The sequence below is a fragment of the Callorhinus ursinus genome, unplaced genomic scaffold, assembly GCF_003265705.2.
Source record: "Callorhinus ursinus isolate GAN/ISIS: 27379988/994484 unplaced genomic scaffold, GSC_fseal_2.0 scaffold24, whole genome shotgun sequence".
Classification (NCBI taxonomy): domain Eukaryota; kingdom Metazoa; phylum Chordata; class Mammalia; order Carnivora; family Otariidae; genus Callorhinus; species Callorhinus ursinus.
Genome location: NW_027397086.1, coordinates 30,139,094 through 30,162,710, shown reverse-complemented (window position 1 = coordinate 30,162,710; position 23,617 = coordinate 30,139,094). Strand labels below are relative to the sequence as shown.

At 45.0% G+C, this 23,617-nt stretch overlaps 2 protein-coding genes across 6 annotated transcripts in view; both read left to right on the top strand.

The window, feature by feature from the left end:
- Nucleotides 1-14,095, top strand: part of TDRD7 (tudor domain containing 7) — a 76,667-nt gene extending 62,572 nt beyond the window's left edge. For all 5 annotated transcript variants that reach the window (XM_025887959.2, XM_025887957.2, XM_025887955.2 and 2 more), the window contains 5 exons: nucleotides 174-308; nucleotides 3,968-4,078; nucleotides 5,942-6,444; nucleotides 10,224-10,384; nucleotides 13,632-14,095. In XM_025887959.2, the coding sequence (XP_025743744.1) occupies nucleotides 174-308; nucleotides 3,968-4,078; nucleotides 5,942-6,444; nucleotides 10,224-10,384; nucleotides 13,632-13,852 (1,131 nt within the window). In that variant the 3' untranslated portion in view covers nucleotides 13,853-14,095. The remainder of the gene's footprint in view (nucleotides 1-173; nucleotides 309-3,967; nucleotides 4,079-5,941; nucleotides 6,445-10,223; nucleotides 10,385-13,631) is intronic.
- A 4,063-nt stretch (nucleotides 14,096-18,158) lies between these two features.
- The window catches only part of TMOD1 (tropomodulin 1), an 84,344-nt gene continuing 78,885 nt past the window's right edge, over nucleotides 18,159-23,617 (top strand). The window contains exon 1 of the mRNA XM_025888274.2: nucleotides 18,159-18,234. The gene's annotated coding sequence lies outside the window, so the exon portion shown is untranslated. The remainder of the gene's footprint in view (nucleotides 18,235-23,617) is intronic.

The window sequence follows — 23,617 nt, the reverse complement described above, 5'->3', positions numbered from 1 at the left end:
ACATTATATGTTAATTAGTTGAATTTAAATTTAAAAATAAAAAATAAAACTTAACACTGATAGTCTTTGTTACTTCTTATATGCATTTTAGAGTTATACAAAATGTAATTGCACAGCAGTGTTTTGGCCTTTTGGATATGCTTATAAATTAACCAACATTTATCTCATTGCAGATCACGAACGTTCACAGCAGCCGAGCTCTTGATGTTCAGTTCCTGGACTCTGGCACTGTGACATCTGTGAAAGTGTCCGAACTCAGGGAAATCCCCCCGCGGTTTCTACAAGAAATAATTGTGATCCCACCTCAGGTACTATATGTTACAAGCTGGGAGATTTGCTGGAAGAGATTTGGCTGTATTTGTAGTTGTGTTGTGAGATGCCCTCTCAGTTTTGATCTTGATAATGAGTGAAGTCCAAGTTGGTAACAAAATTGGAAATGGTCCAGATGTGGTTGTTCACTGGTTTTCAGATGTAAAATTTAGCCAACTTAGACAAGAAGACCAGTCAAACTTACAGAATATCATTTGATAAATGTTTGTTTTCAAGTATGTCTCATCATTAGGCTAAGTTGTCCAGTTAGAGATTCCATTTTACTAATGGGATGTCAGTGCTGACTTCTATACAGCTTCAAGATCTTATAAGTAAATTCTGGGGGCGGAGCAAGATGGCGGAGGAGTAGGAGACCTGGATTTCGTCTGGTCTCAGGAATTCAGCTGAATAGGGATCAAATCATTCTGAACACCTACGAACTCAACAGGAGATCAAAGAAAAGAATAGCAACAACTCTCTGAACAGAGAAGCGACCACTTACTGGAAGCTGTAAAAAGAATGGGCTGCCTATCCAGTGGAAAGACCATCAGGCAAAGAGGCAGCTTGGCATCATCATTCAGGAAGCACCAGCCTGGGAGACAGAGGACAAAGGATAAGAAGTTTTACCTTTACTGCTGCAAGATATTGAAAATTTGTTAAAGGTTTTGGCTTTTTATGAATTTGGATTTGTGGCTCCAAATTTAGCTAGAGGTTTTAATAAAGCCACCTCCTCACTGGCCAAGCACCGGGGCCACACTGCTCTTGCATTTTAAATGACATCTCTAAATAACTTTTTATAAAATCTGTATGAACATTTCTGTGTCTTTTCCACTTGGCTACTGGCACCTACAGAGTTCCCATCTGAATTTTGAAATCTACAGTAGCTAGTTACCTGGCTCCACAGGCCGTGATACTGGGTTTCTTGGAATTGGAGGAGAAAACAACGTTTTTCTTTTACCAAAATTCTGCCTCATGTGAATTTTCAACAGTGGAACCTTTTTAAAAGAGGATGTGAGATCCAGAAGGAGTCTGGGAAATTGTTCCATGGCTTCAGGAATTCCCCAGCTTTGTGTATGGGAACTGTTCTAGAAATTATGGGGAAAACTTGATATTGGATAAGACCTGTGATTCAGCATGCACATGTACACAAATAAAAACAGTCTATCAGCTTTAGATATGGAAATGTCACGGGCACTGAGACTCTCTACACACTCCTCAGGTACATGTTACAGATACAAATAAATAAAAACTGGTACACATTCAAAAAAAAAAAAGATCTTATAAGTAAATTCTTACTTCCAGAGTTCTTAGCTTAATTAAGTGGCCATTCTCTTAAGAAATCTATATTCAGGGGCACCTGGGTGGCTCAGTTGTTAAGCGTCAGCCTTCGGCTCAGGTCATGATCCCAGGGTCCTGGGATCGAGCCCTGCATCAGGCTCCCTGCTCAGCAGGAAGCCCGTTTCTCCCTCTCCCACTCCCCCTGCTTGTGTTCCCTCTCTCTGTGTGTCTCTGTCAAATAAATAAATAAAATCTTAAAAAAAAGCAATCTATATTGAACATTTTCTTATATGACTTTCCCCCATAGATTTGAGTAAAAAGATTAATTTCTGCCTAATCTTCCTCTATTAATAAAAATTCAGGTAATAAGAATTTTGCATTATTTTGCATTAAAATTAAGAACTATTTCCTACCCTTAGGAGAAATAGAGGATTTTGTACAGAAATTAGTAGTTTTTTGAACAAAGTTATCCAACATTCTATCATTTCAAAAGGCTGCTTGACTTATATTTGCCAGAAAATACCTTATACCATCAAAATTCCGTGGATAAAAAGTGCTTGACCATAATTAGTGTGGCTTTTGTACCTTCTCTCCTGTCACCACTGCCTTTTCTAAAATGACTCTTACAGAAAAGCTGTTGAGCTTGTGTTGAAGCCAATTTTTAAAATCACTTTTATTGCTGCTCAGCCACAATACTAAAACTTGTTAAATGCCACTTTCACTTGGTAACAGCTCTGGCCTCTGTTCCTCTTGTTGGAACATCCACCTGGGGCCAGCCTTACCTGGAAAATTCTCCCCGGCTGGAGAGGAAAGGGCATCCGTCCCTCTGCCTCCGACTGTCGAGAGTGTTAAAAGCCACTCCAAATTTTTTCTATTAATCCTGCCTAGATTTGTTATTTCATAGATATGAAATTGGGGGAACCTTAAGAGCCCGTGGGGCCAAGCCTCTGGCTGACAGCATCTCCCCAGGAGGTCTAAGTCAGAATAGCAAACTGATGGCCTGTCGGCCCAGGCTGACCTATAAATATTGGGTTTGGGCTCTTGGCTGTTATAGGGTTTTATTTTTTTTTTAATTTTTTTAAAGATTTTATTTATTTATTTGACAGAGAACACAGCGAGAGAGGGAACACAAGCAGGGGGAGAGGGAGAGGGAGAAGCGGGCCTCCCGCTGAGCAGGGAGCCCGATCCAGGCCTCGATCCCAGGGCCCTGGGATCACGACCTGAGCCAAAGGCAAACGCTTAACCACTGAGCCACCCAGGCGCCCCTGTTATAGGGTTTTAAACTGTGAATTGGTTACCAAGATTTAAAACTTAGAAAATTTCACACAAAAATCCTGACTTCCAGCTTCTCCTGACAAACTAGAAAATCCGGCTATATTGAACACTGTCCTTAATGGGACAGTGCTCTGTGGGAGCTTAGGAAGTGGCATTCTGCTTTGCACGGCCCCTGCTCTCCAGTGTGCTGGTTCCATCTGGCCCATCTTGCCCCCTGGCCCCTGCAGGCATGAAGAGAGTGCTCTCTCTGCTCTAAGTGACCTCCTCCCCACCAAGAAACCTCCCTCATCCAGGGGATACAGTGAGAGACCTGGAGCCCCCGAAGAAGAAGGGGACTCAGAGAGGAAATAAGGAATCCAGGAATCCTGGAAGTAGGTTTCTTCCCTTCACAAAATTGCCTCAAACAATTCAAGGCTTCCATGAGACAGAAGGGAGTCCCTAAGGTCACCTTTTACTCCCTGCTGCAGTCATTCTACAGAAGTTTGTGCAGTGGTGGTGGGAGGTAAAAGGCATTGAGGAAAATGAGGCATCTAGGTATCTATGAATTTCAGTTTTTCTTACCCTCCTTAACTCTCATTACAACCTCCTTCCAAACATGACCACAAATGTCTGGCATCCACAGGTACTCAGGAACTGCTGAACGAAGCATGTCAGCCTCTGAAAAGACTTTTGCAACCAGAGTCATTTCAGTCAAATGACACTTCATTTTTTCAGTTGTCCTTAGAGGGAAGACCTAAATATAAGTCCCAAACCTGTCTTCACAACTTTGTGATCCGATGCAAGTTACTCTCTGATTCCATTTCACCATCTGTAAAGTGGGGTCACAACATTGACCCATCATGCAGAAGTATCGTAGGATAAGTCTGCGAAGTGCCTGGTGTGAGCTCTGGCTAGCAACAGGAGTAAGGACAGCAGTGGAAAAATTAGCAGAGCCAGGAACATAGCAGACAGTCCAGCCCAAGAGTTCAGTCATCATTAGTAGCTATCGCTGGTGCTTGCTTTCTATCTTAGCAACATCTGACTTATAGGAAAATAACATTGACGTTTCTTATTGGTACCTATTTTAAGATGGTGTGTTTGCTTTTCCATCATGCTTTCTTTCCAGGCTATCAAGTGCTGTTTAGCAGATCTTCCACAGTCTATTGGCATGTGGACACCAGATGCTGTGCTTTGGCTGAGAGATTCTGTTTTGAATTGCTCCGACTGTAGCATTAAGGTTAGTTCTCTTGATACATTTGGAAAGAGAGCTGTCAGCCAGAAGGGCTTATTTGTTTCTCTGTGAAAGAATTTTATCTTACCATAAACTGATGCTTTCAGATCTGACACATTTTCATAGTTAAGAGATTGGTTACATGTGTGCTAAGATATTTCATGGTTTGATTTTTATTTAAGAATTTATCCTGTATCTCCAATATTATTTTTAAACCCTTTATATAATTTTTCCACTATTAATAAGGTATCAGAGATAGTTCTCTGCTCCTATTTTGCTCCATGATAAAGAATTAAGTTCTCAACAGAGGGACCATCTATCTCTTGATAAATGTTTCTAAAGATCATTTAAATAGTCTTCTATTTCTTTTTTTTTCTAAAGTAGAATGGCTTATAAGCAAATCATTTGCTTATAATCCTGTTTTCTGCCTTTAAAAGTTTAAACTGTTTTATTTAAAAGCCCTTATTTCTTTTTCTGTACTTTTGCACTTTTGTATCAAAAATATTGCTCTTATTTCCAAGAATAGAAATGTAAGATATTTCTCTGTTTTAACTAGTGAAAACAATGTTATTTTATATAAGCATTTAACAATGAAATATCTTTGAGAAATATCTTCATGAAAATCTCTAAATTCTTCTAGCTCACGTGGATTTTCTTATGTTTATGCAATTATACACTTAATTACCATTTTATATTCTTCAATTGCCACATGATAAGGAATATTGTTTTCTCAGCTATGGTTTAAGATCTTAAAGCCAGAGTATTTGGTACTCAATAAAAATGTTTTTTAATGATTGATTTTTGAAATGGTACTTCTGTATCATAAATGTCAAAATAAATTAGCAGTCATTCATTCATACCACCTTGAAGTGCTAATTAATTTAAATAGATTCATCTTGCTAGGAGAAATATTTTTAAGTAAATTACTATAGATGGCTTGCTTTGTCTCCCTGTCTCAGACCTCTGTTCCTGCCTTTCAATCCCAGCCCTATTTGGTACGAGATCGATGTGGCTGGAAGCATCTTATTTTTGTCATTCCCAGGGTAAGCCAGAGGAGCTGGTAAAAATTACCAGGCACCCAGCCCTTTGGGACACACAGCTGTACAATCCCAGTTGTCAGTCTATAGGATTCCTGTACAACACTCACCCCTCTGGCAGAAAGAAGTAGCCGGGTAGACAAAGGTCTCCTGGGCAAAGGGGGCAAAGCTGTAATTTTGACCTATTCAGTGTAGCTTTTTCCCTCTTTTTCTCCCTCCCATGAAAGGTTCCCTCCCTCCATGTTACTGGGAAAGGGGGCAAAGAAAGGGTGAGGGCAGATATTAAGACCAAACAAGGCATTTGGACCAGAGGTCCCTAAGGGTATAGTGAATGTCAAAGCTTTATCCCTTGCTTCCCAGTCTGAGGGTGCGCCAGCCTAGGCGGAAAGCACATGGAACATCTTGCCATTCTTGTGATTAGTTTTTATTGTTGAAGCTGGGAGATGAGCACATGAGGGTTCATCATACTGTTTTTTTTACTGTGAGTGTTTTTAAATGTCATTAATAAAAAAAGCTTTTAATCATGATATGTAGACTCCATCTCCGTGATAATGACCTCTAGTGGGTTTACAAGGGATCCTCAGTTTTTAGAGGTTAATGAGGTTTTCATTTCCATAAGCCAGCTGCTGGCATCTAGACTGTTTGGACTTATGAGCCTATTTACTACTACAGCCGTGATAGATAATTTATCTTACCTTAAATAAAATTAATTTTAGCAAGTTGGGGTTTTGTGCAAAATACTCTGTTTTATATTTAATGTTAATATTATAACTGCCTCTTGGAATTTAGTGTGAACTTGGACTTGTAGAAATGTCTTGTGTGTTTTCCATAGGTTACAAAAGTGGACGAAACCAGAGGCATTGCACATGTTTATTTATTTACCCCCAAGAACTTCCCCGATCCTCACCGCAGTATCAATCGGCAGATTACGAATGCAGACTTGTGGAAGCATCAGAAGGATGTGTTTTTGAGTGCTGTATCCAGTGGAGCTAGCTCTCCCAACAGCAAAAGTGGTGGCACCCCCGTTCCGGGCAACACTGGAGAGAATTTCAGAAAGAGCCTCACAGATGCCATCAAGAAGTCCGTGGTGGACCACAGCAGCTCCTTCTCCACAGTGGAACTGCCACCTCCTGTCCACCTGTCGAAGCCAGGGGAGCACATGGATGTGTACGTGCCAGTGGCCTGTCACCCAGGCTACTTTGTCATCCAGCCCTGGCAGGAGATACACAAGCTGGAAGTTCTGATGGAGGAGATGATTCTGTACTACAGTATGTCTGAGGAGCGCCACGTAGCTGTGGAAAAAGACCAAGTGTATGCTGCAAAAGTGGAAAATAAGTAGGTCCCTGGACAAAGCATTTTATTCTAAGAAAAATGTGTAGAGCGATACCAAGAGTCCTTAATCCCTGCACGGGGACTTTGAACTGCACAAATGGAAATTTTGAATGTGAAATGAGACTAATGAATTATGCCCTTTTTTAATATTTGAAATGATGTCATTTATCTAAAAATCTAGTGACCATGTATGAAATTCCTGTTAAAACCTAATTATATCTAAAATGAAGGTTTAAATGTTTTTTCTACTTTTCTATTAGACAAAATATTGTTTATTCAGAAAATAACTTTTTTAATAGAATGACTTTTACATTTTAAAAACTAAATGCTTATTGTAGAAAATTTAGAAAATACAAAAAAGTATAAGAAAATCAGCCACACATAATAACCTTTTTAAACTACTTATTTATTTCTTCTAGTTCTTTTCTATACATATTCATACAATTGGCAAAGTAATATTATATATAATTCCACACCTACTTTTTTCACTTCACATAATCCTGGGAACATTTTTCCATGCGATAAAATTTCTCCATAAACATGTTTAATAGTCCGTCGTCTAGAGAAATCATAATTTACTTACCGTTCTCTTATGTAGGTTCTTTTTTTCTCCCAGATGTTTCACTATTATAAATAACAATGAACATAAATCTTTGTTCACATCTCAGATTATTTATTTCTGGGGTAGATTCCTAGAAGAGAAATCACTTGTTTAAAGATTACATGATTCTTGATAAATGTTGTCCATTGCTCCTAGAGAGCTTACCACCTTTTATAAGGTGCAACAGTGCGTAGTTCACTGCTCCAGCCTTCGGACAGTGAGAACCACAGTTCCTCATTTGTAGAGCGCTATAGTCCATTTTCTCACAATTCACATTCGGATCCACATCCTCCTTTCCTGAAGCCCTCCAGTAAGTGCGGGTTCCAACCCAGGGAAGCCCAAGCGCTACACTCTCTGCACTACAAGGTCACAAAAGCCCTGGCCAAAGGAACAACCTACCCATGGCCTGTCTCCTTTGCCACTTTCTCAGGAGCTTATTTGATGATGCCACACACAAAGAACTGTTCACACACACACACACACACACACACCCCAGAACTCAGTTTAGAAGTTCAAACTGCTTTTATTTTATTTTTTTTATAGAATGCTTTTGTTCATTCCTAAGACATCAAGCATAGGCATTTGTAAAAGTTTTGTTATTTTCATGAGAGGAAAAAAAGAACAATTTTTAACTCTTAAGAGTGAAAAGTATCATAGCTCTCATTTTAAAAACATTCAGCTTCTATGTCACAAGCTTTTCATCTTCAAAAAAAAAACATTTTTACAATGTCATGTTATTTACAACTGTAAGTGTGCATGGGTTTAATCCCCCCCCGGGAACATCATTTGTGTCAATTTGCCTACATCAGAACTCCTCACAGAATAATTTAACCACAGTTAAAACGAAACTAATGTTAACTGTTATCTGAGGGGCAGATTAATGGTGATTAGCAGTGGGGAGGTCCTACTTGGGGGCAAGGGTCGTGTGGGGCAGGAGAACCCCTAAACCAGAGACCCGTAGTGCAGTGCTCAGACTCGACCCCCTCCCACAGGGGTCCAACAGTCCTGTTCCAAGGCTCTGGGACTTTAACCAGCTAATCTGTCTCTAGATCATCAAGGATATCTTATATATGAGAACAGATTATCCTATATTTTCTTAAACTTCATGAACTGCATCAGTGTAAAGTATAAAGAGTTTCTATCTCGCCTATACCCCAGGACTATTTACTAAGCCCTGTTCCCAACTGTGGTAAATTAAGGCTTAGGAATTTCAGATACACTGTTGTTTGCAGTGGTTTCCAAATCCACCTTGGCTAAGAAGAGCCAGAATTCTCCTTCCTCACCCCAGACATCCTAAATCAGAATCTCTGGGGGGTGGAACCCCAGAATCAGTGTTTTTAACAAACTCTTCAGATGATTCACAAGGGGCCTTGTACTGAAATTAGTAATCTAGTGCAAACAGAAGCCTTTAGTTAAGCTATTAGGGTTGAAAATTAAAAGCTACAGAGAAGCACGACACATAAGTCCTCCGCTCGCTCTCCCCTTGCTGCTCTGTCCCTCTTATTTACACACTAAAAGTACAGACCACCAGCATTTGCCTTGTACAATTTAAAGACGATGCTAGAGGTAGAAACCAAATATTTTTTTCTCCTTTTGCACTTACACAGTCTGACGTACTTATATTTACACAGCTTATCTTCATTTTAGTAATAATTATAATAACGATGATGATGGCGACCATTTGCCAAGCACCAGTGATGTGCCTAGTCATGTGCTAGGCACTTGATATATATGGCTTCTGCAAGTGACTTAAAATTAAATATTGCACATGAGATAACTGAGGCTCAGGTTAAATAGGAGCCTAAGATGACACAGCTGGAACATGGTCCCGGGGGGACTCCAGCCCAAGTCTGTTGGCCCCCAAAGTTCATATACTTACTATGACAACTTTCTATGACTCATGGATTATTGCTTGCTGCACTGTGGGCTTATCTCAAGGTTTCTGGAGTTTCCTCCCAAAGCCCCCAATCACTAGTGTCCAAAACTGGCCTCTTTGTAGTTTTCTTACTAGAGTTCACCCTATAGCGGCTCTGGGGGTTTCCTGGACCCATTCTCCACCAGGGTGCTGGAGAATCAGTCCAGTCTGGCCAGCCCCAGCCCCAGCCCAACAGTGTGTTGCAGGGAAGGGCCTGCTATTGCCCTGGGCTTGGGGCTTATGACTAATGAACCTGTTTCAGAGGGTGGCTGGGTCTGCCATCCAAGGCAGAGCCCAACTCACACCATGCAGGAGTGGAGGCTGCCTCCATAGACGCTTACCTTTTGGATGTTACAAACAATCTTCCTTCCCTTAGTTTAGTAATACTCTTTAATCATGTACTCAAGACTACAGGACTTTAAGATGGCCCTTCATATTTTAACTTTGAAGTCTAAGCTTTTCTAATTGTAATGACGATGAATGTAGGCCCAGAGGAGAAAAATACGCTCATGTGAATTTCTTTCCGGTGCCTCGAACTGCAGATCTGAAACCATGTTCTTCTTCCCCCATACTCCCCTATCCTGTCCAGGTTCTTTATTCTGGGCAGTGGGTTGGACTTTGTGTTTTGTTTTATTTTGTTTTCCAGTGTCCTCACTTGGCATGACTAAAATTGTCATCTTCACATTCGGAATGTTTTGTAATCTCTTCCCACATGCTCTGATTTCCTCTTCCTTCGCACGTTCCTCCTCCTTGCTCTCCGGGGGTATTTGCTCCACTCCCAGTTGCCATGCCCTGTAGCATCTTCTGTGCTTTTTCTTCTCATGTGTGTCTTCAGCCTGGCCAGTTCTGCTTACCTCCCTCTGCCCGTCTTCCACACACGTCCATCCCTTGTCTCAGACCTGTGGCCATCTCTGTCCCCCTGTCAGGAGGGATCTCCCTGCCTTGTCCCGATCAGCCTCCATCTGTTTAGAGTCTGTTTAGTGGTGGTTGCCGATTTCTGTGTTTGGTCTCCTGCACTAGTTCCACGATGCCTATAAACAGGGGTTGAGTGAACAGACTCCATCAAATGAGCCAGTGGCAAAGCAGAGAATAGTAACCTTTGGGGTAAGAAGAAGCAATTTCTTTTAAAACCTCGATGACAGTACAGTTCCATAGTTCGATAAACGTCATTTACATTAATTTTTCTTTTTATCATACATTGTTACCCATAAAGCTGATGTTGACTTTGTGTATTTTTTCATCCTTTTTAATCCAATGTACCTCTAGGTGGCACCGGGTGCTTTTAAAAGGAATCCTGACCAACGGGCTGGTGTCCGTGTATGAGCTGGACTATGGCAAGCATGAACTTGTCAACATAAGGAAGGTGCAGCCCCTGGTGGACGTGTTCCGGAAGCTGCCTTTTCAAGCCGTCACAGCTCAACTTGCAGGTAATTTCTGCAGGATTCGAACTTGTGCCTCCACACGGCGTATAGTGTCATTTCGTCCTGGGCCCTCAGGGAGCACACAGTTACTGGCCCTATTGACGTAACTTTTCTTTTTTCTTTTTTTTCCCTTTGGCAAACAACTTCCTGGCCCTACTGGAAATAATTTTTAATCATCTCACCGTCACACCCTCCTACCGTATCTGCTGTTCTTCCGTATTCCTTTCTGTCCGTGGTCTCACATAAGGGTGTGTTCGTAAAGCTGTCATCTTAGCACAGGGACGATCTTGCATGCTGCTTTCTTCTTTTTTAGCATTTTTTTTTTGTCCTAACTACTTTTTGAGTGTGTGTTTGATGGTCTTGATAATGATTTTTTTCATGAAGTATTTTTATTTTTTTATTGTTATGTTTGGATAATGATTTTTAATAGCTGCAAAAGATTCTGTCTAATCAGTATTTCCCTTTTGTTAAGCCTTTAGGTCATTATACTCTTACTGTAATATTATGAAAACACCTGCAGCTGAGTATACTAACCAAAACAAATACAGAAACAATGAAACAACCTCAGTAACCAATAGAGGAGCACAGTGCTCACTTCATAGGTGATAACGTTTTATAAATTATAATACAAATACATAATAGGCTTCCACAATTAGAAAAGATTCCTAGGTCATAGAATATGGCCATCTTTTTTTTTTTAAAGATTTTATTTATTTATTTGAGACAGAATTAGAGCACATGAGAGGGGAGAGGGTCAGAGGGAGAAGCAGACTCCCTGCTGAGCAGGGAGCCTGATGCGGGACTCAATCCAGGGACTCCAGGATCATGACCTGAGCCGAAGGCAGTTGCTTAACCAACTGAGCCACCCAGGCGCCCAGAATATGACCATCTTTATGGCCAAGTGAGTCTCCAGTTGCATTGCCATTAACAGCATGCAAGTATGTAATTTCACCACATTCATATGGCGTATTGACTATTATTATTAAAATCTGAGGGTGTTGGGGCACATGACTGGCTCAGTCAGTTGAGCGTCCAACTGGTGATTTCGACTCAGGTCATGGGTTGTGAGATCAAGCCCTGCCTCGGGCTCCGTACTCAGCGGAGAGTCTGCTTGAGATTCTCTCCTTCTGCCCCTCCCTCACTTGTGCTTGCACACCCTGTCTCTCTCAAATAAATAAATCTTTAAAAAATAAAAAATCTGAGGATGTAAGTTAGTAGGTGTACAGGGGTACTTATTTAAAATATTGTCCATGGGGCGCCTGGGTGACTCAGTTGTTAAGCGTCTGCCTTCAGCTCAGGTCATGATCCGAGGGTCCTGGGATCGAGCCCCGCATCGGGCTCCCTGCTCCGTGGGAAGCCTGCTTCTCCCTCTCCCACTGCCCCTGCTTGTGTTTCCTCTCTCACTGTGTCTCTCGCTGTCAAATAAATAAAATCTTTAAAAAAAATTAAATTAAATTGTCCAGTTAGTTTTTTGTGACAGCAGTACAAATGCTGGTGGCCGGTCTGTGTGCATTCCACCGGTGGGGGGCATGCACAGTCCGGTGAAGCTTTACCCAGAAGTCCATCGACGTTAGCATAGAGTGTGGAGCCGAAGGGCTGAGGGATGCAGACCTCCAGCCATCTGGGGCTCTCTGTGTCCTGTTGTGCTGGGAAATGGTGGGTTGTGACCACATGGTGCCACCCTGATTCCTTACCCTGGCTCATCCCACACATTTAGCACAGTAGCAGAAGTGATTTGATCTCGGAAATGAAAGAAATTACGTATATAGATTTTTTCTTTTTAATTTTTGGCCAGCTTTTATTGGAGATATCAATAGCTATATATAGTGTTATTCTGAAGTATTTTTCAGTTTCTTTGTGTGTCCTTCCTGCTAGATTTCAGAGGAAATGCCCATGGTAGTTAGATATGAACGAAAAGTGGCATCTTGCAGATGAGCATGGCTACCACTGACCTGCTTTGAATTCAGGCCTCTAAAGGGTTTCTCCAGATTTAATGATCACATTTTTTTATTTTGAGTTTTAAATGTTAGGTTTTGCTAACAACACGTGTTGTTAAGCATGATAGTCAACTGTCCAGAGAGGGCATCTCTGTGAGGAACAAGTACAGGGCACCATCATCCCCATCGCCAGCACCATGGCTAATAGTCACCAGGACTTACTGTGTGCACCAGGCCTCTACCAGCCGCTCCGTTTCACTGACTTCTCCCCCACACGAGGAGGGTTACCTACTGTTCTTATCGCTATTACCCGGGTCAGGAAACAACAGCTTAGAGGCTGCTCTAGGCTTCTTCTGTTCTCAAAGAACGTAGCCCACTCACTACATGGATAGCGGGTCTGTTAAATTATGTGTGAAACTCCCAGGCCTTCCTCACCATGGGACGTCATTTATAGTTTCTGCAATCTAGTATATGTGGACTTAATTCATGTTCGTTTACTAATATTTTTTGAAAAGCACATATTCTTACCTGGATTTTGTTTTAAAACCTAATTTAGAATTCTAACTTAGAATTCTCTAACGTGAGTCCTCAAGCTTAAAAGTCATAAGGATTTAGAAATACATGGGGTTTACAATTAATCTGGTCCAGCCGGTTTATTTTATGATAAATAAACTGAGGCCTGAGAAGCCAGTTGATTTGCCCAAGATCATACCACATGATAGAAGAGCTGAGAATGGTAACTGGGTCTCCAGACTTTCAATCCAGTGCTTTTGCCATGATATTGTATATAATTTTGAAAAAGTAGTATGCTCTAAGTATATGACTTCTCTTCCTCCTCCTTCTTATATCTGGTTCATCAGGAAAAAAAGTCTATAAATAAGAGACATGCCATTGAGATCTCTGATATTTTATTTTAGTTGAGTATAGTTGACACACAATGTTACAGATATTATTGATATTTTATTCCCCTTGGTTATCCCCATTATCAGTTTAAATCTGCATATACTTTATATAGGGAAATGGGCAGTAGTTATTATAACTTCATTTTATAACACAGCAATAAATCTCAGTGAAACTTCTGTCTGTAGGTAAAGGTTTACAGAAGTAACCCATTCAGAATATGGAAACTATTATAAGCTGGACTGTTTTAAGATTGTTGAGCAGCTCTTTTGTTGTTGGTTTTTCTTTAATTAGAAAGTCTAACCTGGTGTGTTTCAGCTACTTTGGAATTGACTGAATAGTTTTCCATTATTATGGATCGAAGAAAGGCTCACCCGACCCCTCACTGACCCTTTTACTCCCTGTCTTGCTCCTAGGGGTAAAGTGCAACCAGTGGTCTGAGGAGGCTTCGATGGTATTTCGAAATCATGTGGAGAAGAAACCTCTGGTGGCATTGGTGCAGACGGTTATAGAAAATGCTAACCCTTGGGACCGGAAAGTAGTGGTCTATTTAGTGGACACGTCGTTGCCAGACACAGATATCTGGATTCATGATTTTATGTCAGAGTATCTGGTAGAGCTTTCAAAAGTTAATTAATCACTGCTTCTGAGATAGTGACAAATAATTCAGATTTTTTAGCAATAACAAAATGTAGGCTTTAAAAAAAGAAACCTCATCTCTGCTACAGAGCTCTGACTGCTGTGGGGATTGAAAAGAATACGCTTCTGTTTGATGAAAGATATTTAACAAGTTTTGTTTTAACAGAGTTGACTTTTCAAAGAAAACTGCACTTGAATTATTACTATAATATTAGAATAAAAATGTTTATCAATGTAAAAACTGACTGCCTTATCATTTTGGAGCTTTATGATCTTAAGACAAAGGGTTTCCCTTTCTATTCATGTCTTCTTTGTGGTGCTGGGTTCCTTTACAGTTAGATTGTGAGAACTTCATGACTTAACCCTGGTGTAGTGGTGCGTCCCAAAGCAAGTGGTCACCAAACAGTGTGAGGACTATCTTGAGTTGTTAGCACATGAGCATTGCTGGTGGTGCTATAGAGAAGCTGCCCAGGTGAACCTCAAAGCATGCCCCTCACCCCAAATCTTGAGTGGCACCTCATTGCCCCGAGAGCCTACGCCTTCCACAGTCTCCCTACCCAACCCCATTGCCCACCGCTCCCTAACCAGCCACACTGGACCTTTATCTGGGTCCTGAACCCCATGCATGTGCACCCAGGACTACATTCTACAGCAAGCCTTGCTCCCCTCCAAACCATGCTTATTCTGTTTCTTCAGCCTGCTGCTCATTCTCCCCCCTCCACCATTTTTGTTTGCCAGGATCCTCCCTGACATCCCAGGCTGACCATGAAGCCTTCCCTGGCACCCTTCCTACTCTATTACATTTTGAGTATGCCTCTCCTGGTGCCCAGCTTTCACTGAGCTTAATAGTGTATAACTAGTTGTGCACCAGTCACCCCAACTAGATTGTGAGCTCCTTGAAGGAGGGAGGGGTCTTAGTCATCTCTCTAATGGTGTACTGATAAATGTTTGACAGTTGGTTCTGGTGGGGGTGGGCAGGGAGTAAGCCTTGATTCCCAGTATCTGATGATTCCCATGTTGTAAATACTCCCACCATTGTTGAGTTCCTGCTAACAACGTGACATCACTGAATATAGAGCTGGGAAAAGACATACCCAAGCAGGTCTTTTTTTTTTTTTTAAAGATTTTATTTGTTTATTTGACAGAGTGAGAGAGCACAAGCAGGGGGAACAGTAGAGGGGGAGGGAGAAGCAGGCTCCCCGCCGAGCAGGGAGCCCGATGTGGGGCTCGATCCCAGGACCCTGGGATCACGACCCGAGCCAAAGGCAGACGCTCAACCATCTGAGCCACCCAGGTGCCCCCCAAGCAGGTCTTATGAGCCTGTGCACGGACTCCAGAACACACCCCTGTCTGTGTCTTCCACAACAGACAGAATGATATCTTGAACACATCAGGCACCCATTATGTGCTTGCTAATTGATGAGCAGGGTGGACTGATGGTTTGGAGGCCTTCCTAAGCAATGGTCCAAAAATGAGAGGGGCAAGGCCCTGGACTAAGAGGGCAGCAATGGGAATGAAGAAAAAAATTAAAGGCCTTTTGCAATTTTTAATTAGAATTTTTAGTACTGACATTTTAGATCCAGAAGACAGGAAAAAAGAAGTGTCGAAAAGTGAAGCCAAATCTTAAAGTCTGAAAGGCTAGGATGATGATGACCCTTACTCCATTTGAGAAACTGAAAATTTTGATTTTAAACATCCTGAGTTTAAGTCAATAGGTCTCTGTGAGGATATGCATAAACTATTAGAAAGCATGGGAAGAAGACCAGGATGGAGATAAAAATTCTTAAGGTCATTTGCTTATTTTTGTTTGAGAAAATCTAGAAGTGAGAGCAGAAAGAAAAAGATCAGATGTTTGATGTTTTTCATGTAAAACATGTTGAAATTATCTAACTTCTTAAAATTTATGTTTAACATAATTAAAGTGATTCAAAATTCAGGAATGCTAATGCCAGTGATTTAAATAATCATTTATGATAAAATCAAAATATCTTGACATATAAACGTTTAAGTAAAATAGTGTGAATGTATTTTACAATGATTTCTTTCCCTAACAAAAAACAACAAAAATCCTCAAATTGCCTACAGATAAAGAAGAGGTGGTTTCTATTTCACTGACGTTAGAAATGCTTCCATTACGTTTCAAAATAAAGCAATTGTGTTGTTGATGTCAGTGAAAAATTAATCATGCTAGGACAATTTGACAGACAATGAAACTTGGCCTCATACCATGTTCAAAGTTGATTCCAGATGGATTCAAAGCCTAAACATGAGAGTCTAAGGAGGGAAGATAACACAGGAAAATACCTTGGTAATCTAGGAGTAGGAAAGATGTCCTAAACAGGACAAAGTGCTAACAATAAAGGCAAATATTGATATGTTAGACTATGCTAAAATGAAGAACACCTGTTTATCCAAAGGCATTATGATGGTGTAAAGGCAATTACACAGTGGAGGAATATAAGTATATAGAATATATTCAATGAACAAAAGACTCTCCAGAAACAAAATGGCAACAAATTTGAACAAACATTTCACAAAGAGGAAATCCAGCTGGCCCATAAACATGAAAAGGTGCTCAACTCATCAGGACATGGGAAATGGAAATTCAAATTTCAGTGAGATACCACCCCTCCTCCCAGAACTATGACAATGTTCCAACTTTTGTTCATTTCAATTACTGAAGAATGCCTGCACTTGTGCTGGAGGATACTGCAAAAGAAGTTCACAGCAGCACTATTGGCTGTATCTAAAACCTAGAAACAAATGTCCATTAATAGTAAAATAGATTTTTTAAAAACTGTGGTATATTCATGCAGTGGAAACCTCTACAGCCATGAAAGTAAACAAACTACAGCCATATGAAGCCACGCGGATTAATCTCACAACGCAGAGTTGAGCAAATGGAGACAAACCACAGAGGAAAGCAGGAGTCAAGGAAGCGATCACCTTAGGAGAGAGCTGTGACCCAGAACCACACCCGGTTGGTTTCTGGGCTGCTGGCCATGTTGTTTCTTGACTGAATGGTATTTGCAACAGGTGTTCAGGTGAAAAAAATTTTTGAACCTGTGCACTTAGGGTGTATGTACTTCTCTTAAATGTTTGACTCCACAACAAAGGGGTTTAAAAACAATCTTAAATAAATCCTTGCTTTATTTAAAAATGCATGGCATGTATCCTCTTGAAAAGACCATTTTCTTACCGCTGTGAGGGTTCTGTAATGTAGGAATACATTTTTGTGGAAAACAAGACTTACAAAAACAAAAACGAATGTTTCTCATTAGTAATCCATACACCGGGATTTTTTTAAAAAAATTTAAATTTATTAATTTGAGAGACAGCCATGAGCACAAGAGCGGGGAAGGTCAGAGGGAGAGGGAGAAGCAGGCTCCCCACTGAACAGGGCTCCATCCCAGGACCCCAGGATCATGACCTGAGCGGAAGGCAGAGGCTTAACTGGCTGAGCCACCCAGGGGCCCCTATACACCAGGATTAAAAGGAGTTACATTATTAGGGTCTACCCCACAAGAAACTTACCCATAATAATTAAAACCATACCTTTTGTTCACACGAATTCCTTTTTATGAACCATTTAAAAAATTTAAAGTTTTTGTTTGGGCTTAAGTGGTTTGTTCTGGGAAACATATTAGCCTTTTAAGAAAGTGGGACCTTTTGGTTGTATTTTAAGTCGGTATTTTGGACCCTCCATTCCTGCTAAGTATAGAGAGAATGCATTTGACTCTGTTGGAACTACGTGCTCACAAAATGATCTTTATTAAATCTTCGGCTCACACCAGCCCTAGCTGCGCTGCTGGTAAAATGGGACAGGTGATTGCTGTAGCCAAAAGAGTAAAGGTGCAGCAGCTGCTTGGCTGGCTTTGCTCCATCCAAAGACCTACCGATTCTTATATCCCAGACGCCGCAGGAATGAAAATCCACCCTTTTCCAAATAACTCTACCGCCGCTTACACTCCTCCTGGTACAATTGGGGAAACCAAGACTCAGACTCGGGGCTAGCCACACCCCTTCGTCCGCGGAACCAAGCCTCGAGGCGGCCCGGCCCCTGCCCCGCGCTGCCCCCAGCGGACGTCGCACCGCGGTCGGGGACGGTGCGCGGCGCCCCGGCGCCCCCGAGTGGAGGGAGAGGTACGAAGGGAGAGGGCGGTGGGCGGGGCGGGGCGCGGTGACAGCGCGGGGCCGGGCCCGCCCCTGGCTCCCACCCCCGGAGCCCACAGCGCCCGCCCGCCCGCCCGCGGCCGCCCGGGAGCTCGTCCAGCCCCGCGCTCCTCTCGCCCGCCCGCCGGCCGCCGCCAGCGCCTGTCCGCCTGCCGCCCGCGCTCGCCCAGTCGCTGCCCGCGCCCGCCCCCGCGGCTCTACGGCCCGGTAAGCCCCCCACCCGGCCCGGGGTACCCCTAGCGCTCGCGGGGCTCCCTGCCCCCGCGCCGGGGCCCCAGCCATATCTGGGCAAAATATTCAGCTGTCGCCGCCGCCGCCAAGAGGGACTGAGCGTGGCTCCCTCTATAAATAGCCGCTGCCTCGGATTGCCTCCGGGGCTGGGGAGCCCTGGTCTCGGGGTCCGGAGCCCCGCACTCCTGTCCGCGCCGCTAGGCTCCCGGGGCCCCAGCCGGGGCGCCCTCGTCTCTGGCCCTCGGCGCCGCGTCCGTAAGCGGCAGAAGGAGCCATGCTCTCGCAGAGTGGCGCCGGCGCCGGGGTCCTGGAGGAGCGGCCACCCCCGCCACTCACCACCCGCCGTCCGCTCGACTCCCGCGCCGTGGGGCTCGGAGCCGGCGGGCCCTCTGCTGGGGACAGGTGCCTGGCCGAGCCCGGCACGAGGCGTGGCCCTCCTCCGGCTGCCGAGAGTTTGGGGGTGGGAGTGGGGCGTTCGTGCTCGGTGGACTAGGAACCGAGGTTCGGGCTGCGCCTGTTGGTGGCAGGAAAAGTTTCCCAAACTCCGGGAGATGACGCGGTTTAAAGCGCCACGATACACGCATTTCGTGCCGAGGTAGAGCGGGCAAGAAGCCCCCCTCGCTGTCGCCAACTCACGGGGTGGCCTTGGCGAGCCCCCTCCCTTTTCTGGGCCTCAGTTTCCCCGTTCGTAAGGGCAGGGTCTGGTTCGGGAGATGGAGCTTGGAGTCTGGGCGGTGAGAGCAGCAGGGCGCGCTCTTGACCGCTGGCGCTCCCCCACACCTGTTCGCCGGCTCCGGTCTGGGACGCTGGGGGCACAGCCGAACACAGCTCGGGGCGCTGTGGAAACCGGACACTTTGGCAGTCCCTCTGACGCAGGCCTATCCTGGGACCTGCTAGGGCCCTCGGAGTAGCGTGCGCCGTGTACGTCCAGGAAGAGCGTCCCACGGTAATTATGGGCACCCCTGCTGGGAAGCAGCCACCACCCTTGAGCATGTGACTCAAACAGCTTTTGACCCAACGAACCGCGCAGGACCAGAGGCTCCAGTCCAGCTGCTCCCTGGCCTCAGATTCCCCATCTATACAGTGCCTCTGATGCGGCCTTGGAGCCACCCCCAGCTGCCCAGCCCGGTCCTGCTAGACCGACCCTGCACGTGGTCTCCACCTTCACCCTCTCAGATTCTTCAGGATGACCTAGCCCAAGTTTTTCCATATTGGAATCACAGACCCAGACTCTAATTCGGGTTCTGGGCCCTCAGACGGAGCACCCCGCGCCCCCGCAAATCCTCATCTTTCTCCCAGTGATGACAGCTATCATGTTCTTTGTCAGGGGCCACAGAACCCCCTGCTCAAGGTCACGTGCTGCTGGACAGGCCAGGAGGCCTGCAGGCTCCACTCGCCTTTCTCCTCTCTTTCCTGACCCTTCCTGCCACTTAGGCAGGTCTTGGGGATCTATGAGTACCCCACCAATGGCCCCTCTCCTTTGATCTGCTGCTGTCCAGAACTTTCCCTTGCTCAGACAATAGCGCCCTCATTCTGAAATTTCATTTTTGTTTGAACTTTACTTTCTATTATATATTTTCTCTAGACCCACCTCAAAGCCTCACTGATAAAGAAGGGGAAATGAAGACAAAGAGAGTCCCATCAGTTTGAGCCGTACAACAAACAGGCAGAGTGAAAGCAGGGAATGTTGTCACTTGGTGTCTTCACTCCCTCTAATGTGCCAATCTTGCAAACACGTTTTTGCCCGTCTTGGCCCCTGAGTTGCTCCCAGCCTAAGTGGAGAGCCAGTGTCCTCTAAAAATAGCCTCCTCCCCACCTTATCAGGGCCTCACACCTTCTCCCTCCTCCAGGGTAGGGCTGCTTCCTGCAGCTCAGCAAAAATGTAAAAACAGGGAGTAGGTATCTCGTGGCAGCTCTGAGTAACAGGAGGTGGACTGACCTGGAGGTCAGGACACCTGGCTCCAACCCCAATTCTGCCACCCGTTTAGAGTGGCCTTGAGCCATGAGGGGGTGGGCAGGACGGTCACCAGGAGACCTGGGGTGAAGAGGGCTCAGAGGTTTCCTTGGAGGACTTGCTAGCGTGAGAAAAGTGAAGTGCCGGGGATGAAACTCAGGGGGACCCACCCCGTGAAGAGGCGGGAAGGAGGAGGAGAAAGTAGCTTCCCAGGGGCCCAGGGAGGAGAGAGGTCAGCAGTGGCAGCTGCTGAGGAGAGACGGAGGGGCTGAGGACTGGGAAGGGGCCACCAGGATTGGCAGCTGATCATGGGTGACTCTGGCCGGGGCCTTGCTAAGGGCTCAAGCATGGGATCCACCACTGCTTTACTGGGGCCAGTGACCCAGCCTGTCTGTCTGAGCCTCAGTTTCCTCCTCTGTGCGATGGGGATAATAACAGCACCCATTTCACATGGGTTTCTTTGGGGATTAAGTGAGATGATGCTGGGAAAGCCCTCAGCCCAAGTGCTTGGTCCCTGCGATGATATTTCGAGCATTAGCAAGAGGAAGAGGCAGGCTCATGGGAGCTGAAGGCGTGGGAACAGAGCCTACCACTCCTGAAAGCTCCTCTGAGAAAGGAGCAGGGAGGGAAGGTAGCAGGAGCTGAGGACAGGCATGGGGGGATGGGCAGGGGAGGGCAGGTGCTTCTGGGATGAGGCTTGTAGGAAGAGGTGGAGAAGGACCCAGAAGACGGGAAGAGGCGGAAAAGAGAATCTGAGGGGTGTGCATATGGGAGGACCGGGGGCCTGCCTTAACCACCTGCTGAGCGTCACAGACTCTAGAATCACATTCCTCCAGAATCAGGCTAAGCAAAGAAATGAAGTAAAGTAAAATGAAGCCAGTCCTGGCTCAGACCCCTGCGTCCCCTTGGCAGGCTTCAGTATCTGTGAAGGAGGGTGGTGATGGGCCAGGAAGGGTAGTTTGACTCTGCCCAGGAGCCTTGTGACCTTGGCTTGCTTATTTCTGAAATGACATCATCTATCGATGACTCCTGCTGAGTCCAGGAGTCATAATGGCCTTTTCCAGTCAGTGTTTTGATTTTTCAGTCTTACTAATGGACCAGCCAGGCTGCCAACATTTCTAAAGAGGGCAGTTCACTTTTCACTTAAAGCCAGAGCACCAAACAGATCAATTAGTTGGCTGCTCGGAGCCATTATCAGTTTAAAGCCTGACACAGTCCTGTTTCTGTGGGCGAACATGAACCAGAGAGCATAATTCTGGGGCCATTTCCTCTCTTCTGTTTTGTTTTATAAGATTCCTCCATCAGTTAATTGTGAAAGGACCCGACTCTCTTTGCTCCTAATAATGACAAGAGAATGAGCTCATTGGAGTCAACCTAGGACATGTCTGGGAGGTTTTCTTCAATGTCAGGAAGTGCTGGGTCTTTGTCTGATCTGAAAACTAAACAAACTCAAGCATTTCTTCTGTTTCTCTTTTCTTGCCTCCTTTTGTTTTTCTTTCAGACAAAAACACAAATGTGAAATGTTGAAGTTACTGTGCATGGGGACGAGAGGGGGTGGAGGCAGGCCAAGCCCAGGCGCCCACGCGTCCCTGCCTCAGGACATCTCCTCAGGGTCCCCAGCCGAGCAACTGCTCACCCTGGGCCTTCTTGGGCGGTGACCCCCTGGCCCTTCCTGGAGATGATTCTGTTGTGGGATGAGTTGTGGCCACTGGGGTGTTCGCCCTCCATGTCCCTGGGAACTGAGGGAAGGAGCAATGCCCCTTAGCCTCACTCAGCCTCCTTCGTGGACTCATCTCCTCTCATCTCTTAAATGTCAGTGCCACTCTCAGCCCTGTTCTCTTTCTGCCCCGCACCCTCCTACCATCCCATTCACGCCCAGGGCTCCAGCCACTGGCCATGAACTCCACATCCCAGATTCGTGTGTCCGGCCCGGGCTGCTCGTCTCAGCTCTAGGCATCTGTGACTCCAGCCAATCAGACAAAGCCAGAAGGGCATCCCAAAAGCACTTCACACCCAACAGGCCTGACTCAGGCTCATCACCCACTCTTCCTCCAGTGGACTCGATCCCAGGACTCTGGGATCATGACCTGAGCCGAAGGCAGTTGCTTGACCAACTGAGCCACCCAGGCGCCCCAAGACATCATTTTTATTAAAAATCTACAAATGAATTCATTTAAGCCCTGACTCAAAATCCAGGGCTCTTTCTGGGTTTTTTTGTTTTTGTTTTTTGCTTTTGTTTGTTGTTAATGGAGCATGTGCAGGACACACAGATGGAGCCTGATGGGGTAGGTGGGGGGGGCATGTGGGGGAGGTGAGGCAGGGACCCTAGTGATGGGGCACGTGATTGTGGGGAGGGCCTGTGGCAGGCACATATGTGGCCACAGCATGCTGGTGAGGGCAAGACCCCAGAAACGGCCTGTTGCCCGCAGGTTCGGGCTGAGCAGCCCTGGGTAATTTCCATCTTCTGCTACCTTCCCTCCTTCTTTACATTCTGGAGAAATTTGGGGCTTTCAAGATAGGGCTTTCAAGCCCAACTGCCCAGTTCCTGGTCAGCCCAGAACCTCTCCGCAGACTCCTGTGTCTCATCGCCTTTTCCGGGCATGCTGCTTACAAGCGAGGCATCTATGAGCCCAGGATGAGGGCTCCCGGTGCTGTGGTGGGAACCCCGATGCCTCCCTCAGAACCTCTCAGAAGATAAGGGCGGATGGAGCCCTAAAGAGGGACTTCCTCCTGGCAAACCCAGGAAGATTTAAAAAGTCAGATTGGAGGACAACATTGTATGCATTTGTTTATGGTTTTATACTGCATTCCATTTACACCATTAAAAAGGTTTTGAGATCGCTTAAAATAAACCTGCACAAGCAACATAACTGGGAAGAACAGAAGTTTTAAAAAGACAGGGCAGCAAGCTTGAAAATCAGGATTATGAAGCCCTGAGAACCTGATGGGAGCTCAGGGCCTTGCTCTTAGCTTTTTTTTTTCTGAAAAATGAATATACCTGTGCATGACAGTTCATCACCACATGTCACCTCAGCGGGCAGGGGGGGTCCCCCTGAAGGTTACTCAAAAGCCCAAGTTAAGAATGCCCATCACAGAATAAGGGGAGGAAATTAGGCCAGCGTCTTGGCTGAGATGGCAACTGTTTCTGGACACCCCAGACAGTTCTGGGATGAATCATGACAGCCCAGGGGAAAGGGACACGAGATGAACTGGGGGGCGGTTGGTGTCTGATGAAAAGAACCCCAGTCTTTAAGGAGAGAGAGGTGTTTTCTGAGCCCTCCTTCTCAGAGCGTACATCACAGTGGAACACTAGGTAGAAGGCAGTTGTTTTTTTTTTTTTTTAAGATTTTGTTTATTTGAGAGAGAGACAGAGACTGAGTAAGCATGAGCAGGGGGAGGAGCAGA